Source organism: Podarcis muralis, chromosome 4 (assembly GCF_964188315.1).
Source record: "Podarcis muralis chromosome 4, rPodMur119.hap1.1, whole genome shotgun sequence".
NCBI lineage: Eukaryota > Metazoa > Chordata > Lepidosauria > Squamata > Lacertidae > Podarcis > Podarcis muralis.
The window spans coordinates 67,121,455-67,139,512 of record NC_135658.1 but is presented as its reverse complement, the minus strand read 5'-3'; the positions used below and the strand labels follow the sequence as shown (position 1 = coordinate 67,139,512).

Sequence of the window (18,058 nt, the reverse complement as noted above, 5' to 3'; positions counted from 1 at the left end):
GCCGTCTCTGTCCTCCAAAACTGATGATAGCACCTATCAGAGCTGAGTGAACAGATCGCATGGCAATGCTATCCCTTATCCTCAAGTTACACAGGCTTGAAGATCAAGGCCGCACCCACATATACATTGAAAGCAGTATCGTGCCACTTTAAGCACCCATTTCTTCCTCCAAAGAATCCTTGGAAGTATAGTTTGTTAAGCTGCTGAGAGTTGTTAGGAGACCTCGCTATTTCCCTCGCAGAGCTACCAGGGTGGTTTAACAATCGATCCCTCTCCACGGGGCAATCTGACAACTGTTGCTCTGTGAGGGAGACAGGAGTCTGCTGCCAATTCTTAGCACCCTTGACTAACTACACTTAATGAGGATGTGTTTAAAACCCGACTGTTGCTTCTCGTATGCAAATTAGGTACAAGAGAGCAGAGTTTGCGGCTGAGAAACTTGAAACAGGAAGAGGGTGCTTAATACTTTCCAAGCTGTTGCTTGGTCCTGCCAGTTGCTTTTTCCATTATCTCTCATATTTGTGAGAGGCTGTGGAATTTGGGATTAGATAAAAAGTAGGGAGGTTTTAATGGATGGCTGGATGGGGAGAGGGAGGGCTTAAGAACCTCCTTCTGCCTGATATGTTTCCATTTTGTGGCAGAATCAAGACAGAGCTTAGCTTCACCTTCACAAGCCAAGGATCTTTCTCAAATCCATATACTCAAAGTTTAATTTCTATTGGTGAACTGAAAGTTGACTTAATTGTTAAGAGTGCACCCAGGTCATTTCTGGTTAGAAACTAAACTATCATGCCTCAGCAGAAGCTTACGTAAATGAAAAGAGAACAGTATAAGCCCCCAATGCTAACCAGGGCATAACAAATGTACTTACTCATGCAACAAAGATGAAAGAAAACAATCTCTTGAGAGTTGAAGCTTTCCTACTGGTCAATGGAAGACAAACTTTTTTTAAAAAAAAACACCTCTGGCTTAAAGACAAGAGAATGGAAAATCTAGATGAGAATAAGTTGGTCACCAACACCAGTCAGAAGTGCTCTTGTTCAAAGTTTCTCAAGCCAGCTTGGAACAGAAACCACATATTTACTTATTATGTATTAAAAGCATTTCCATTCTACTTTCATTACAAAAAATTTAAGAAGCAATACATGAAAAAATGCAAAATAACAATACATTAAAATGCAGAAACAAAACAATAATAGTACTGTAAATTACAATAAAAATCATTGCTAAAAGCTCAACAGTAAAAATCAGAAGAGCCCTTTGGGATTTCTCTTACTCCTGTACTGAGGAGCAGCTCACCACAAATTACCAAAAGGCTTTAAAAAATTGTCTTTTTTCAAACACTTGCTGATCAACAACCATGAAAGAGAGGTGATGGCATTCAGATATATTGGTGTAGTCTTCCGGTCAACAGGATTGCAGAGAGCCCAGTCTGCATGTTTTTGAGAATGCCCAAAGAACTACCATTGCCCTTCCTAGGTTCTTTTTCTCGAAAGGAGGCTCAAACATTCAATATGTGAGTGAAGGTGAGAGCCCAACTTACACATGGCTCACAGCTGTGCATTTACAAGGAATTTTAGTAGATATACAACGCAGGATTTTTTGCACAGTACAGTGGTACCTTGGGTTAAGAACTTAATTTGTTCTGGAGGTACGTTCTTCACCTGAAACGGTTCTTAACCTGAAGCACCACTTTAGCTAATGGGGCCTCTCGCCACTGCCACACGATTTCTGTTCTCATCCTGAAGCAAAGTTCTTAACCCGAGGTACTATTTCTGGGTTAGTGGAGTCTGTAACCTGAAGCGTCTGTAACCTGAAGCGTCTGTAACCCAAGGTACCACTGTACCTTTGGTGTTCTATGTTGCACACCAAATGCCTTAACTCAAAGAGTAGGATCTGGGATGACTCCACTCAAACCACAAGTTACAAAACACTTATCAATCCCTGTATAGACAGCAGGAATGTACTACTACATAATCCAGTTCCATTTTGGCATGCAAACCAGAAACTGCTATTGGATTAAATCTTAATCCTTCTGTTTTAGCCTCTTTTATTTCATCAGATAACTTCTCCTCTGGTGGGAAGAGAGATGTAAAGGTGGAACTATCAGACTTTGGGACATCGTTCCCTGCTCTGTTACACTTGTGGCCTTGAGAACTAAGGGCACAACTAAACTAATCTGGGATGTAGCCCTGCAAAAAGACTAAGCTTGGATCGCATGCTGCCAGGCAGCTGGAAACTGTAGCAAAACCTTCGTTCCAGCTGCTTATCTTTATGCTCTAGAAATTTCCAAATATCATAGAGCTTTCACTTTGGCCTCCTTTAATGCCTTGCCATCTGCTCTGCTGGGAGATACACATAACACACAAACACACATACACACCGCTTGTAACCACTGCGCCTGCTCGTCAATTGGGAATCAAAACAGTTGAGGACATTCCTTATATATTACGCCCCCATTTAAACTGAATTCCCAGGCAGTTCTGATAACATCCGTCCTTTTGTCAGATTCCACTAACTACTAAATCAGTACCAAAGTGGCAAAATTCAGTGCATCCTCATGCATTACTAGGAACAGGATGGTTAAGTCTCCTTACCAACCACACTATCATTCAGCTAGTGATGTTCTAGGGAAGAATAGGATGCTGAGGCAGGTGGCATCCCCTCTTTATCCTAACCCAGGCAAGACTTGTCTAAACCGAATGTCCTTTTGCAAGTGACCTAGAATGGATTTGAGGACCCTGTGAATGATGCGTCAACCAAAGCAATTTGAAAAGAAGGGAGTTCAGAAAGAACTACCGCCTCGTGCAGGCTACAGACATTCACAGGCACCTGCAAGGATCAGTGCACATTCACAAGGACTTTTTTATTTTTTAAGTTGTGCTTCCCTTCAAAACACAGGAGAAACACCAATGAAGTAAGCAAATCAGCAGATGGAATAAGGTTAGCTTGATGTTACCTTTAAAATAGCGCATGCGATGACTGACCACGTGGACGCTGGTTTTTGCAGAGACTCCCACTCCTGAGCCAAGCATTATAATGACCTGGCAATCGTTTTAATCTGTGGAACTGAGGGACAAGGGAATGCCCAACCCGCCCTGAAGCACAATAAAAACCTAATCGAACTGCAGGATTATTCCGAAATAGAAGTTGCCGATTGGGAAATATGGGGAGATACTAACCCGTTAGGGACGCGGGTGGCGCAGTGGGTAAAAGCCTCAGCGTCTAGGGCTTGCCGATCGAAAGGTCGGCGGTTCGAATCCCCGCGGCGGGGTGCGCTCCCGCTGCTCGGTCCCAGCGCCTGCCAACCTAGCAGTTCGAAAGCACCCCCGGGTGCAAGTAGATAAATAGGGACCGCTTACCAGCGGGAAGGTAAACGGCGTTCCGTGTGCTGCACTGGCTCGCCAGATGCAGCTTGTCACATGACCCGGAAGTGTCTTCAGACAGCGCTGGCCCCCAGCCTATAGAGTGAGATGGGCGCACAACCCTAGAGTCTGTCAAGACTGGCCCGTACGGGCAGGGGTACCTTACTAACCCGTTAAGCAGTTATTTCTGCACTTTTCCTCTACCCAGAAGCAAGAGCTCACAGAAGCATTTATGTGCACTCATGGGTGCAACGTAGCAGGCTCTGCAGCCCATGAGAAGCACTGGCGAACCTGAGAGGTTACTTGCGTTTATGAAGATGTTTGCTTGAAGTCTTGCCAGGTTAGAAGGCCAGAAGCCTTATAAAAGTAACTACGGTTTGAAATTCTTGAGGATCCTTTTCAACACAACACAACACAAAACGGGTTAAATTCTTTCATTCCGTGACAAGTATGAAAATGAACAGCTTTTATCAACTCAGTTCGTTCCACATATCAAACCAATGACCAGAATGCTACTTTCAAAAGTATTTAATGGATAACTCTCTACAAGTGCATGATAATGTTTTCAGAAAATTGCCAGTCAAAGCTAACAAAGAGTCACTCAAACGGCCGTCAGATATTTCTTCGTATTTGCAGGCAGTTTCTTACATGGGGTAGTTATCAAAAGCTTAACATCTTTTTGCAACACATGTAAACCCAGCCCTAAGAAAGTTGTCGCTCACTATGCTTCTAGCAAAAGCAGCAGCGATAGCCTACAATATTCTGCATTTCCCCCTCTCCATCTCTTCTACATGAAGAAAACAATTTTAAAATAAGTATATAAATTTGAAGAAACAGGCTTCTTCTATAAATGATAAACCCTTACGTAGCCAGAACCATATGAGAGGTAACAACAGCCGTGGGGAAAACCTCAAGGTTTGCAGACTCACAGTAAAAAATACTATGAAAGGTAAAAACCCACAGAAGAGCTTGAGAAAGACTGAACATGCTTCCTGGAATAGAAGGGGACTGTTGCAGAGAAAAGCAGAAAATTGTGAAGAGGAGGAGCAGAGGGCATGGAACGAAGAGAGAGCGTGGCTGGCTGGCAAGAACCCTTAACAGGAAGACTCCCAATCCAAAATATTTTTCAGCAGGCCCCATTTGAAGAACATAACATCTAAGGGACCTATTGAGAAGAATGACACTAAATAGCCATCATAATGTATAGGTTTGAGCAGAGATTTGGAAACCCATTAAAAACAGCGTTTAGCGTATGAAGATTATTAATGAGCTTTCAGCTCTTTGCACAGCTGCAGGGAAACTGTTTCGTTGCACCGATATATGAAATGAGGAACAATTCTGTAATTCCAATATGGAATAAACAATGTTTATTGGGAAGTTTGATGATATTTAATAGGTGGCGTGATCAAGTTTCCTGTTACTGTAGCTTAAAAAACAGGTTACAACATGCATGTAAACAAGTAAGGCAAATATAAAAAACCAGCCTGTCTCTAGACATGCTGAGATTTAACATTTGTTAGAAAGCCAAGAATCTGGGTTGCCTATGTTGCTAGCTTTCGGTTGCTCAGCAACTCTAGTCTCAGTCTGTAAAAACACAAATGCGATGTATATTGTGCATCGCATTCTCCAACTGTAGTCAATAGATTCAAATGTAAAGATGAGTGGAAAGCTTCTATTCCACCACAATAAAAAGATAAAAAAAGTGTCCGAAGAGAAATAAGTGCAACGGAGCTATTGGAAAGAAGTATCATTGGAGAAAGGCTTTTGGAAACATAGAGAAGCATGAAACAGAGGCTGACTTTGGGACGTGCCAACAGGTTGGCTAACATCTGCAACATTCCTTGCACAAGTATGCATAGAAGTTTAAAAGATACCTAATGGAAATATATTCTGGGTATCTTTGTTCATGGAACAGCAGAAGTGTACCCATGTATGTATTGAAAAATGTATTGAAATGCAGTTTTGAAAAATTGTAGAAATACCTCTTGCCAACTCATTTTCAGTGAGTATTCTGGCCACAGTACTTCTGTGACCTAATTAGAATAGCAAGCTGCTGGGCAACCAATTCGCTCAGTGAAAAAACAAACAATGGCTATCCTTACGCTCCCATTGTATCAGGGTGCAGAGTTTACGATGCAGGATCTTTTCCGAAGCTGTGGTGAACTACAGATTTTTTAAAATCTGTTGGGCACGCAAAACAGCAGTGTGGGCGAAACAGAGGAAGGCAGGCGACAGCAAATCAAGGCCTCTGTCTCTCTTTCCCAACCTGTTGCTCTAAGTAGAGATGCGCAAGCATGGGGAGTCTCAATACAGAATACTGACAGAAGGCAGCTTACTGACCACCATACTTTTTGTTCAGGCAGGCATTTCACTATAGCTCTTTGAAACGTTGCAAAATAATTCCCTTGCAACTGATCACTAGCTGAACAGAAATAAGAGCACTAATGGATTCTTCATTTTAATCATAAATAGGAATGTGAAGTGCGTCACATTATAGCTTTGGCTAAGAAATAAGTCAAAGAAGTTTGCCGAGTAATGAGCACTGCCATGCAATAGTGTCAGAATTCAGCTGCGATTCAAATACATTCAAAATGAGTCTCCGGTAGAAGGCACCACCCACTGTTCGGTTCATACCCAGCATGCATTGCTTCTGCTCCCTATGAAACTGCGCTCTGAACTGTTGCACCGCAGAGACGCTACTTGCTTCTTTGCTCTCTTCATAAATCAGAGACAAGTGGTTTTCAGGTTGGCTTAGAGCTGCGGAGGAAGCTTGCCGGAGAGTGACCATTTCCTTTTCTAAAGTTAGTGCAAGCTGCTCAGCAAGTACCTTCTTGCTTCCTACCCTGAGTGGTTTTATCTTACAGGCTGGTGGCAACGATCTGGTGAGGTTATGAAGGCACTGGAACAAAATCGTTTGATGTCTGTAAAGCAGATTTGTAAAAAAAAAAAAAAAAAAAAAAAAAAAAAAAAAGGTCAGTTATCATAAAAATTCACCAGCAGAAGTTTAAATGTAAGCCAGAAGCTATTCAGAACATGAAGCACCGTACTTAAAGGTGAAAAAGGGAATTTCCCTTTGGAACAAATACAAAGTATGGGGAAAGGCAGAAGCAAGCAGGGCTAAGCAAGTTATACTGACAGTAATGTTCCCTGAGAAGTTACAATTAAGGTTTAGAGCAGGGAGGAGGAACTTGCAGTCCTCTAAACCACAACTCTTATCTTCCGGATTGTTGACCATGCTGGCTGGGGATGAGAGTTGGAGCCTATGGGGACTGTGGGTTCCCCATGCCTGGCTTTTACTTAAACAATCTGTTTCAATATTGTGCTCAAAATATGCATTGTGACTGAGATTAGTATGCTTGGTATTAGTAATCTTTGAAAGGGAAAATGAGGTTCTTTGAAGCTATTCAGTGAGCTGAGTTCCATGACCAAGGCAATGAAACCCTATGTGAATTAGGATATAAACATGTTTACATAAGTGAATTAAGCCATAACAGAAATCTGTTTCACAACTCAGTATTTTATTGCATTTAAAAGCTCTTTCTAAGGTAGAATACTTTTAAGAATATTCACTGAGCATGAAAACCTGTCCCGTAAAAAATATCCTCTCAGTGAAAACCTGTCCCGTAAAAAATATCCTCTAAAATGACTGAGCAAAATTCTAAGGAAGTTACGTGTATTTTCTATGGCTGTGCCCACCTGCTTCCACCTGGTTTGCTTGAATACCAAATTCAAAGTGGAACATGTTTCCATAAGGCAGATAGCAGATAGCAATGTTAGTTCTGAAAATTCCACGAGGTGTCTTGTTTCAAGTTTATATCATCTTCATTGAATGAAGCCACTGTAATTATAGTTGTGGGGTCTTCGATGCTCACCTATGCAGATCTCTTAAAATGTTTACAAGAGAATCCAATGACCTAGTCATCTAGCTAGCATAGCACAGCTATTCAAAATGGTCTTAGATTGCTAGCACAGCAATGTCTATAGCTGTCATGCTCACGAGGCAAAATGAGGTGAGAAAGGTATCTCCAGCTTTTCAATTGCCATTACCTGTAAAATACTGTTAAAGTTCCTTCGAATGGTGTTTTGAGATTCCACTTGAAGACAGTGCCATTCAGATTTCCGGATTTACAAGAGATGAAAGTATCAGGATATTCTTTTATTGCTGCACACTCCATTTGTTCCTGCAGCCATGTTTTTATGTGAATCAATGTATAGTCAGAGGAAATGATTTGAAGTGACACCTTGTGTGATACTGCACAAAGTGCAACAAGATCTTTTATGGAGCCTGCAGCAGGGACAGAAAAGCATACGTGAAATTAAAACGGTGTGCAGGGCATTCAAAGCATCCCTTCAACTGTTTCCCCTTCATTTTAAATCCTTCAATTAAGCAAAATCCGAGATCAAATCCGAGATCTAGATATTGCATTCCTTTAGACTAGCTTATTTTATGATAGGAAGGCATTTGTGATTAATTTTTGCTGCCCTATTGTAAACTCTTGGTGCCAGTCAACAAGTAATTTAAAATCAGCATAACACTGCTTGTTCGGTGACAACATCCCTCCCACATCCTGCATATCATCCCTAAAACCAACCAAGAACAACCTCTTCATCGCTCAGGTGGCTGCTTCAGAATTACAGTGGTGCCTCGCAAGACGAAATTAATTCGTTCTGCGAGTTTTTTCGTCTTGCGAATTTTTCGTCTTGCGAAGCACGGTTTCCCATAGGAATGCATTGAAAATCGTCACATTGTATCCTTTCGTCTTGCGAAGCAAGCCCATAGGGAAATTCGTCTTGCGAAGCAACTAAAAAAACGAAAACTCTTTCGTCTTGCGAGTTTTTCGTCTTGCGAGGCATTCATCATGCGAGGTACCACTGTATTAAGTCATCTTCCTAGTGACATAAATTAAATTTGAAGCTTTCATCCAGATCAGAGTGGTGTGGAATGAGAGAGAGAATAGACATTGTTTAAGAGACGGGGAGAAATGTTAAGTGTTCCATTGTTTTTTTAAGTAATGTTTTGGCTCTAAAGAAAACTATTGCCACCTATTCAGCTCTTTGGAACAAAAGTGGCAAAATACCTAAGTCAGAAACCAAGTGAACCTGTTCTGGGTTCAATTCCTGTTCAGGTCTGCTAACTAAGGTCAACATTTCCTATACTACAGCAGGTAAGCTTAAAAAACAACAACCCATAGTTCTAGCTTTTAAATAAACAGTCCAGAAAGTACAGCAAGTAGCTACCAATCCCTGCATAAAAAGTTTACCTGTGTATTTATAATCTTTTAGATTTATCGAACGTTTTCCAGCAGAAATCTCAGCCAGACTTAATAAAATCTTCCCACACAATAAAGTCATTCTTTTGCTTTTCTGCAGACGTTCGTCATCTCTGCAGCTTCTCTCTGTAGCATGTAACAGTACCACACAGCCTACTTCATGCAATGCTAAGAAAGGGGACAGCTGGGTAACTGCAGTGAAGGTTTTTGTCCTATCCACCTTCACCTGAGAAGGTTCCCCATTGCACTCCTTCCCATTATGGCAATCGAGCTTGATCCTTTTAAGCAGAGGCTCCAGTTGCCAATGGGATGCGGATTCTGCCAGCGCAGCTTTCTTCAATGCAACTATGCGGCAGCGGCACTTAGCTGGAAAAGCCGAAGGGCATTTACGACCCATTACCAAAGATAAACGGACGTCACTGAGCAGCCTGTTCAAAAAAAGAAAAATGCAGACTTAAGAAACAAAAAACAAATGCAGGAATGGCAGTGTACTGTGATCTTCTCTTGATATACTCGAGATTTACAGTTTCTTCATAGTAGCAAGTAGCAACACTAAAATGTACCTTGCATTTATACCATATAAATCGAACATACATTCATCCAACTCAGGATTTTTTTTTGCATTTTCTTTCGGAGCCATTCTTAACTTTTCTATTTTCTACAGTGGTACCTCGGGTTAAGTACTTAATTCGTTCCGGAGGTCCGTTCTTAACCTGAAACTGTTCTTAACCTGAAGCACCACTTTAGCTAATGGGGCCTCCTGCTGCTGCTGCGCCGCCGGAGCCCGATTTCTGTTCTCATCCTGAAGCAAAGTTCTTAACCTGAAGCACTATTTCTGGGTTAGCAGAGTCTGTAACCTGAAGCGTATGTAACCTGAAGCGTATGTAACCTGAGATACCACTGTATTTTTAAATTTTGCAGTTGTAGGCTATATAATCTCTACCAATAGCAGCATTTATCGGCAGTTAATGTATAGGATTTATACAACTTACAAGTCATATGTGTCCATTAGTGTCACTCCAACTACTAAGTTGTCCTCCACCACACGGTACCAAACCTCCTGCACAAGCTGCTCTTTGTCTATAGATGGAGTGGATGTGCCATTATCCAATGGTTCATCCCAGAGGGAAACAAGACCTGCCTTTCAAGAAAAGATACACACATCTACACATATGCCCCAAACAAGCCTGTGTCACAGTTCAAACAATTCCGGAACCAGGAAAATATAACTATTCTTCATATATTTCAGCTAAAAGACTAATCACTATGGTACACTCCACTTTTACAACAAAAAATATGCTAAAGAGTTTCCACAACCCTCTGTAGGGTTTTTTCCCAATCCACAGCTGCAGCTATTTACCTACCTGACAACTTCAAAAACTGCGCCCATTTTGAATTGTTCCTTTGTTCTAATTTGAGAGAGAATTCCACCCATTGGTGAACAGATAGAGTTCTGTATTACTCCACATAAACTATGGAAAGGAACCAGTGACTGCAATGCTTTGAGCTGAAAATATATGTATGGCACAGGAACCTTTCTGTGATAGTCATGTCCTTTAGCAACAAATTTTGGACCCGTATTTCCTTAAAGACTGGCTATTTTTGTCTTTAGTGAAAAAAGTTGACCCCAAACATAAAGAAATATTTCTTACATGGTTACAGCTACCAATGAGTGACTCTTATGCAAAGTATTGGAAGCCTGTGTCCCTACCTATTATAGAAGAATGGAAACAAAACCTGTTTATATTTTTTTAAAAAAAACATGTATCTGTTACAGAAAAAAATAAATCTTCATGTAGTATACCTTTTCCGCACTTGGAAGACTATGTTTTTGGTCTTGAACTAGGTCAATCAATGCTCCACAACTTTCCACCAGAACCTTTTCTTTGAGCCGTAAATGCTGCTGCAGCTCTCGAACAGAAGCAAAACCAGCCTATGGGATACAAAAGGAGTTAGACAGTTCATGATGATGACACTGCGAGAGTAAGATGCTTTTCTTTTGCAAGAGATTAAAAGACCGGTATGAGCTAACAGTTGTAGATTCCTCTCTCATTGTTAAAAAATTATAAATCATAGCTTAACATAGAAATGGGAAGTTCTGTGGTTGCTGTGATAATTATTTGATGAAACCGACAATGCAGAGAGAAAAATCTGTAGCTACTCACTGCAGAAATTGTGCAGTTACCTGAACTTTGTACATCAAGTTTCTTTCAGCAACCTGCCTTTCTTTTATACTCCCAGTCCTCAGCTGGGAGTAGATACCCTTTTGCTCTTTGCATGTATCCCCTGGACACCTAAACTGCTAATCTGTAGCCCTCCAGATTTTGCCCATAATTTACTGGCAAAACTTATGCCACTAAAGGCTGAATGGGAATGAATGAATGAATGAATTCCTATCATTCCTGGCCAATGGCATGTTCCCATCAAAGGTCTTCATAAGTGATTCATAGGAATTCACAGCAAAGTAGCAGCTAAGGTTATATGTGTCATCCACAGTGGACAACCACAAAACTTGATGTAGAATAAAGTCAGCAGCAAGGCATCTACAATAAGAAAAGCATCATCATCTCAACATTAGGTTTTCAAAGACATATACAAGGCACGAGAAGGAGGCCAGACAACAGTGCAACAATAATTCCTAGTGCTTATCCCTTGTTTTAATTTGGGTTGGAAAGTGAATCATGGGCAATAAGCCTTTCTTTCCTAGCTTCCAAACAAACCAGTGATGGCTATCAGTACTTCAAAACCTGAAGAGAGCAAGGCTATAGCCCTGTGCACATATACCTGAGAGTAAGCCCCACAGAATACAGCGAGGAGTTTAGACACCAAACACTCCAGTAAGTTAAGATTCCAGCAGGGAATACTCAGTACGACTACCTGGTTCTGCATTTGCAAACATCAACGAAATGGAATGATCCAAAACAGAGTTTATACTGCATGAAAGTTCGTTAATACAAAACAAACCCCGAGTTGTCAAGACATATGAAGAGGCAGATAATGGATCCAAACCTGCAATCTTGCTTCAAGTCCTTTGATAGTAAGGAAGTGGTTCTTTTGTAGCTCTTGTGTAGAATGTGAGTCATCTTCATAGCTTATGTTATTCTAAAGACAGGCAAAACATATTTAACTCTATGCCTGAAAGTAAGCGAGGCACGGATGTGGAAAACTGAGCCACACAAGGACCAAGTAAAAGCCTTCCATCCATATGCCACCCAAGTGAAAATGACAATTGTATCCACTTCAAAGCCTACATTTCTGTATTTTTATAATTAATGTTACATATAATTATAATATTGTAGATTTGATGCAATATAGATTTATTAAAATATATGTACTTTAATTATACTCCAACCATTAAAAAAATATTCTACACATCTACTGGTTTTCAGTTGAAAGATGAGATTGATAGTACATAGTAGCCTGGTCAGGGACGCGGGTGGCGCTGTGGGTAAAACCTCAGTGCCTAGGGCTTGCCGATCGCATGGTCGGCGGTTCGAATCCCCGTGGCGGGGTGAGCTCCCGTCTTTCGGTCCCAGCTCCTGCCCACCTAGCAGTTCGAAAGCACGCTTAAGTGCAAGTAGATAAATAGGTACCGCTTTATAGCGGGAAGGTAAACGGCGTTTCCGTGCGCTGCACTGGTGCTGGCTCGCCAGAGCAGCTTCGTCACGCTGGCCACGTGACCCGGAAGTGTCTCCGGACAGCGCTGGCCCTCGGCCTCTTAAGTGAGATGGGCGCACAACCCTAGAGTCAGACACGACTGGCCCGTACGGGCAGGGGTACCTTTACCTTTACCTTTAGTAGCCTGGTTTGGACGTAACTGAAGCTTGTTCTTAGGTAAGCTTTAAGTATTAGGCTCAAGCACTTCCCATCTCACCTCCGCAAGATCAGAAGCTTCTGTTCCTGTTTCAGATTAACCAGTTTCATGTGCCATTGATCTTCAGTGTGCTTAATTGAAACAACTTATCTTCAGAAACTATTCTTTTAAGTTGAGTTGTTTCAACAGACCACAGTTAAGATTAACCGGTTCATTTGAATTTGGATGACTCTGCAGAATGCAGTTAATCTAAAAAGGAATTCTTCCTTGTAGCCATGCCAGAGATGGGAGCATATGCAAGACAAAGGTTCTCAGAGGCATGGTTCAAAACAAGGTCACTGTAGAGTTATAAAAGGCATTTGATTCTGCAAGGCACACCTTCTTCCAAACCTCCTCAATTTGAATCAAAGCAAGCCGTGAAGCAAATGACTCTTTGCCTGATACCTTTTACCGAAACCTTTCCCAACAATTTCCCCAATCAGTAAATCTTACCACATGGTGAACATTTCCAAAATTGGATATTTGAAATGTATTTAAACTTTCTGAGATGGAGTCAGCCTTTAGAAGAACTAAGATTTGTTCCGTTCCAATGCCAACAAAATCATCTACCAGAATAGACCTCACATTTTTCCAGGAAGAAACCACCTGCAATGTAAGGTGACGTTGGAAATGTTTTCATTTCGTTAATATCTACATTATGCACATGAAATGAAAATATTCTCATATTAGACAGCTTAAGTTAGTATGGCGCAGCAGCCGCAAGACCACAATGCGCCAACTACAGTTATAACAGACATTTCAAGCAATTTTATTCTCCAATTAATTTCAAGAGCAACAAACATTGCGTGAATCCATCCTTAGGAGATGGAGCATGGACATTTTATCATCTGCTATGTTATGCATACAGTGGTACCTCTGGTTACGTACTTAATTCGTTCCGGAGGTCCGTTCTTAACCTGAAACTGTTCTTAACCTGAAGCACCACTTTAGCTAATGGGGCCTCCTGATGCTGCTGTGCCGCCGGAGCACGATTTCTGTTCTCATCCTGAAGCAAAGTTCTTAACCCGAGGTAATATTTCAGGGTTAGCGAAGTCTGTAACCTGAAGCGTATGTAACCCGAGGTACCACTGTACTTAAAACTTCTTTCATTCTTCTGAAATTTATTTCTGGTGCACCTACGTTCATTGAACACACAAGTATTTGGTTTTGTGCCTTTCTTCAGGACTTCATTTGAATGAGGACTTAGCCCCAGCATCTACATATATTCAGCCCTGGAACAAGTTATAAAATTATTTCAAAATTGCCTCCATGACTCCACAGAGAGCTTCAACACGGAGTAACTACCATGAGCTCTGGGTTAAGAGGAAAGACTTTCAAAGAAAGTAGAATGACACCTAGGTTGGCATCAGCCCCAGCACATCTCACTACCCCTATTACACACAAGAGGTTCTGCAACATCAGAAATCCAGTATGCATTTGAAGCTTCCATGTAGGCAAAAGGCTTCCCTATTCATCTCAACTGCTAGGAAAATCCTCCTCTGGAGGAGAGATGTGGGAGCCAGCTTTGTCATCTAGCCTGTATACCAGCTGTTTGCCATCACCTCTGAACTTATGGGTAGCCAGGCTCCCTGGAATGCAGTAAAACCAGTACTAGAAACTGTATTGTTTGTTAACTCTTGTTTTGCTTTGTATTTATGTTCTTAAGACTCAATTGTTATCATTTTCGTAATACTGAATTTATTCTGTGTTTTCCAAATTGTGTCTGGTTTTTTTCGTCATTTTGAATTTACTGATATGTTCTATTTGCAATAAAGAGCACTGGAAATACAATGTTTTGCATGTTTGCTGTAAGCCGCTTTGGGCCCTGCCTATTGTGGAAAACAGAATATAGGCAAGCTCAATCACTCAATACGTGCATCAGTTTCTGCAGAGATTTGTGTTGAGCATGTTGCATAACATCAGAAGGCAGAACCTTTGCAAGCCTAAGAACAAAGTATCAGATCAATACCTGTAAATTACGCTTCCATAGTGCACACACATCTCCTGAAGCAAAGGTTACAACCACCAACTGGCTGTTTCCTTCCACTGCTGCTACCTGTACAGAACAAGGATTCTCATATGGAAGCTGGTGAACATCTTTTGGTAGACCATCTTGGAAAACGATGACTTGGCTTTTGCATGTGACTACGACAACTGACGTCCTGAACTTGCTTCTCACGGCATCGACTTCACAAACGTGCACACACGATACCACACCGCCATAAGCATGAGGAACAAAAGTGGCCCTTGTTACCGCTTGCTGTTTCTCCACCGCATAGGCAAAGCACTCGGTACCCCAGATGAATGCATCTGATTTGGGAACACTCTGCCCATTGCCTCCGTCTGTCAAACAAGCAGCTCTTGTTCCCAGAACAACAGCACCCTCACCCTTAATCTCACCCACCCATTTGATGGAACAAAGCTGAACAGGGGCACATAAAACAGTGCAAGTTTGGGGAGAAATGTGAAACAGGCTTTTTGCATGGCTCCATAAAACCGTTGGGCCAGAAAGCAACTTTATGGGTTCATTCAGTTCATAATCCAATTTAAAATGCAGAAGCAGCTCGAATTTGTTACTGTTATGAAGCAAGAGTAAAGTATATTTTGTGTTCTTCTTCATCTTCTTTTTCAATAGAACACAAGGGTGAAGGATTCCTGTTCTGAAGTCAGTTCCACAGCTGCAATGAGCCACTTCCACACCATCCTCACAATCGCCAAATGACCCAGTAGACGTCTCAATAAACTGTTTAGTACAACTGTCAAATGACATTCTCCTGACGTGCAATTTCATCACTTTTGTACCACCGCCTTGTGTGGATTTCAGTTTTGACAGCTGGAAAATCAGGAGTTCCCCATTATATGACAGCAACTTCTCTTGCTGATCCATCAGCATATTTCCTTAAAATGCGTCCACTGCAAGACGACCATGAGTTAGTGTCCTGCTTTTCAGTAGGATGATTCTTCTGTTTAATGTAGCATTTGATCTGAGCAGCATTTCTCCAATCTGAAAAATAATAAGTGTTCGGCAATACAGCAATAGAAAGCAGATCATTTTAACCTCAGTAAGGATCAGTCTGTGCCCATAAAAAAGTCACATTCACACAAATAATTCAGTTCAACAAAACACTTCCAGCTGGATTCTAAATATGTTTATCTAAGTAAAGAGGGCACTTCCTGATAACTGTACCTAGGATTGCAGTGTTTAACCCAGGGGTGGGGAGCTTCAGGCCTGGGGGCCAAATACAGTCCTCCAAGTCTCTCCACTGAGCCCTTGAATGCTGCCCAGGCCACATATCTCACCAGCCCTGCTCTGCACTCTGCTCAACACCCAACCACACTCCCTTCAGCTGCAATTCCCAGCAACTAATATTCAGGGGCATACTGCCTCCAACAGTGGAGGGAGAACATATCCTTGGTGGCTAATTGTTATCACTGATGTGGCCCCAGAAGGCTGCAATTGAGGCTGAGTAAAGTCCCCTGCTTTCACCCATGTACTGTTTACACTTAACGATGAGTTAAAGCAGAAGGGTACCACCTTTAGCTGCCAATTCCTATAGATGTTCAAGAAGTAAGGTCCACTGAATCCAGTCTTGGAATTAGTCCAGCCAATCGTCACTAGTGACAAACATCTAAATATCTGAAATCAGACAATTTTTAATCAGGATTAGACACAGAAATCTAGTAAATCCCACATGTCATGCCAGAGGAAATTACAACTGTCCAGCATAATCAAGCTTTTCCCAGGATGTAAATTACCTCAGCCAACAGGCCTTAAAGGCATTTCTTGCTCTGGAATGCAAAAGTAATGGTGCTACAAATACGTAGCTAAGTTCTAATCTAAAGATGATCCGGTTTCTCAGATATTTCATCCTTCAGAGATAAGGGACTCACAGTGGGCACCTTTAAAATGTCTACTCATAAGCAAGCCCCAGTGTACACATGTACGCATGTTAAATGTACAGTATACAATAGCAACCTCAAAGGAATGTCGTAGGGGATACACTACTGCTATGGAATACAACTGATAGGCTCCAAGGTGACCAGATGCGAAGGAAGACAAGCCTGTAACTTTAATCACTGTGTGGAAGTTGACATTTTGACAACTACAGCTGGTCATGCTATCAAGGGAGATAAAATCTAAAGAGTTTCTTCTGAACAAAAAATACAAGAGCTTTTGTATTTCAACCAACCCAGCCACACTGAGTTAGAGCCAGTGATCACATATGTTCTTTTTAAAAGGAAGTGTTGATTCTAAAAGTATGTGATCTTAGTTATCTGATGGTGCAGGACACAAATAACACATAGGCTTACAACCACTCTTCTCTCTCTATGGTTTGTGTGGCAGGAAAATAGATCTGACCCAAGTGTAAGTAAGAAATAAAAGAAATCGGCTGGGCACCAAGATTCAAAATGCGGGGCTTTACATATTCTCCAGCCGGAGAGAGCCCCCAGCAAGGTTTAAAACAGTCACAGTTAAGCAGAAGCTTGCTATGGGAATAATTTACAGTGGTACCTCGTTCTGGAGCCCCGTTCACATCCTGAAGCGAATGTAACAAGCGATGGCGCGTCTGCACGGGTCATGTTTTGTCACTTCCGCGCATGCGCATGATGTTTGAGCATCTGCGCAAGGGGCGAAACCCGGAAGTAACAAGCTTCGTTACTTCCGTGTTGCCGCAGAGCGCAACTCAAATGCGCTCAACCCGAAGCACATTCAACCCGGGCGCTAGAGAGAAGGGCGAGCTCTGCAAGTAAACTCTAGTGCTCTGGCAATAAACGGAGCACACTCTGTTAAGAAAGAGCGCCCCAGTCACAGTTAAGCAGAAGCATGCTATGGGAATAATTTACAGTGGTACCTCGGGATGCTTGCAAAATCCAAAGGTCTGATTCATGCGCTGTTCCACGCAGCAGCAAGGAGAACACTGGTGGAATACTATTGGGTACAAAATACAGAACACAAGTTTCAAGCATGTAGTCTGTGCTGGGAGCCCCACTGAACTCAATGGGGCTTATTCCCAGTTAAGAGGTGTTCAGATTGCCTCCTCAGAATCACTTGACTTTAGCACTGTCAACCTAATCCCTCTCTGTGAGCGGGTGGGATTAGTTCTGTAAACCACCCCCCAGGTCACACCTGGCACGCTGGCATGCATAGGGGAAGGGAGTGAAATCTCCATCCTTATCCTGGTCGGCATCCCTCTGTAGGAATACTAAAGAGCAACCTTAGGCGAACTTACTTGGAAGTAGGTCCCACTGATCTGAATGAGCAAAGGGGGAAGGACCCGATGAGCCTCAACACAACGCGCGAGGAGACCGCGGGAGCGCCTTTCATTCCCCGCCAGCAACAGCACTAGCGGCCGGAGCCTCAAGCTCTGAACAATCCCGCCAAACGAAAGAATCCTGGGAATGGAGTCACGTTACGTCATTAAGCCGAGCGCCATTGGCTGTAGCAAACGAAATGGGCGGGGCCGCAAATGGAGAGGCGAAAGGCCGCGCGCGGTAGGGATAGGACGGAATCACGCCAGGAAATGAATGGGCGTGACTTCCAGAGAGAGAGAGAGAGAGAGAGAGAGAGG

The 18,058-nt window shown here is 42.2% G+C and overlaps 1 protein-coding gene across 1 annotated transcript; it reads right to left on the bottom strand.

Moving 5' to 3' along the window:
* Positions 1 to 3,878: 3,878 nt before the first annotated feature.
* Positions 3,879 to 17,896, bottom strand: FANCB (FA complementation group B). Its single transcript, XM_077927497.1, is given in 11 exon segments — positions 3,879 to 6,286; positions 7,413 to 7,650; positions 8,627 to 9,063; positions 9,628 to 9,776; positions 10,440 to 10,568; positions 11,645 to 11,737; positions 12,942 to 13,094; positions 14,458 to 15,385; positions 15,387 to 15,492; positions 17,342 to 17,418; positions 17,720 to 17,896. Coding segments are annotated over 11 exon segments (2,811 nt in total). The 5' UTR covers positions 17,815 to 17,896; the 3' UTR covers positions 3,879 to 5,880.
* Positions 17,897 to 18,058: the final 162 nt, after the last annotated feature.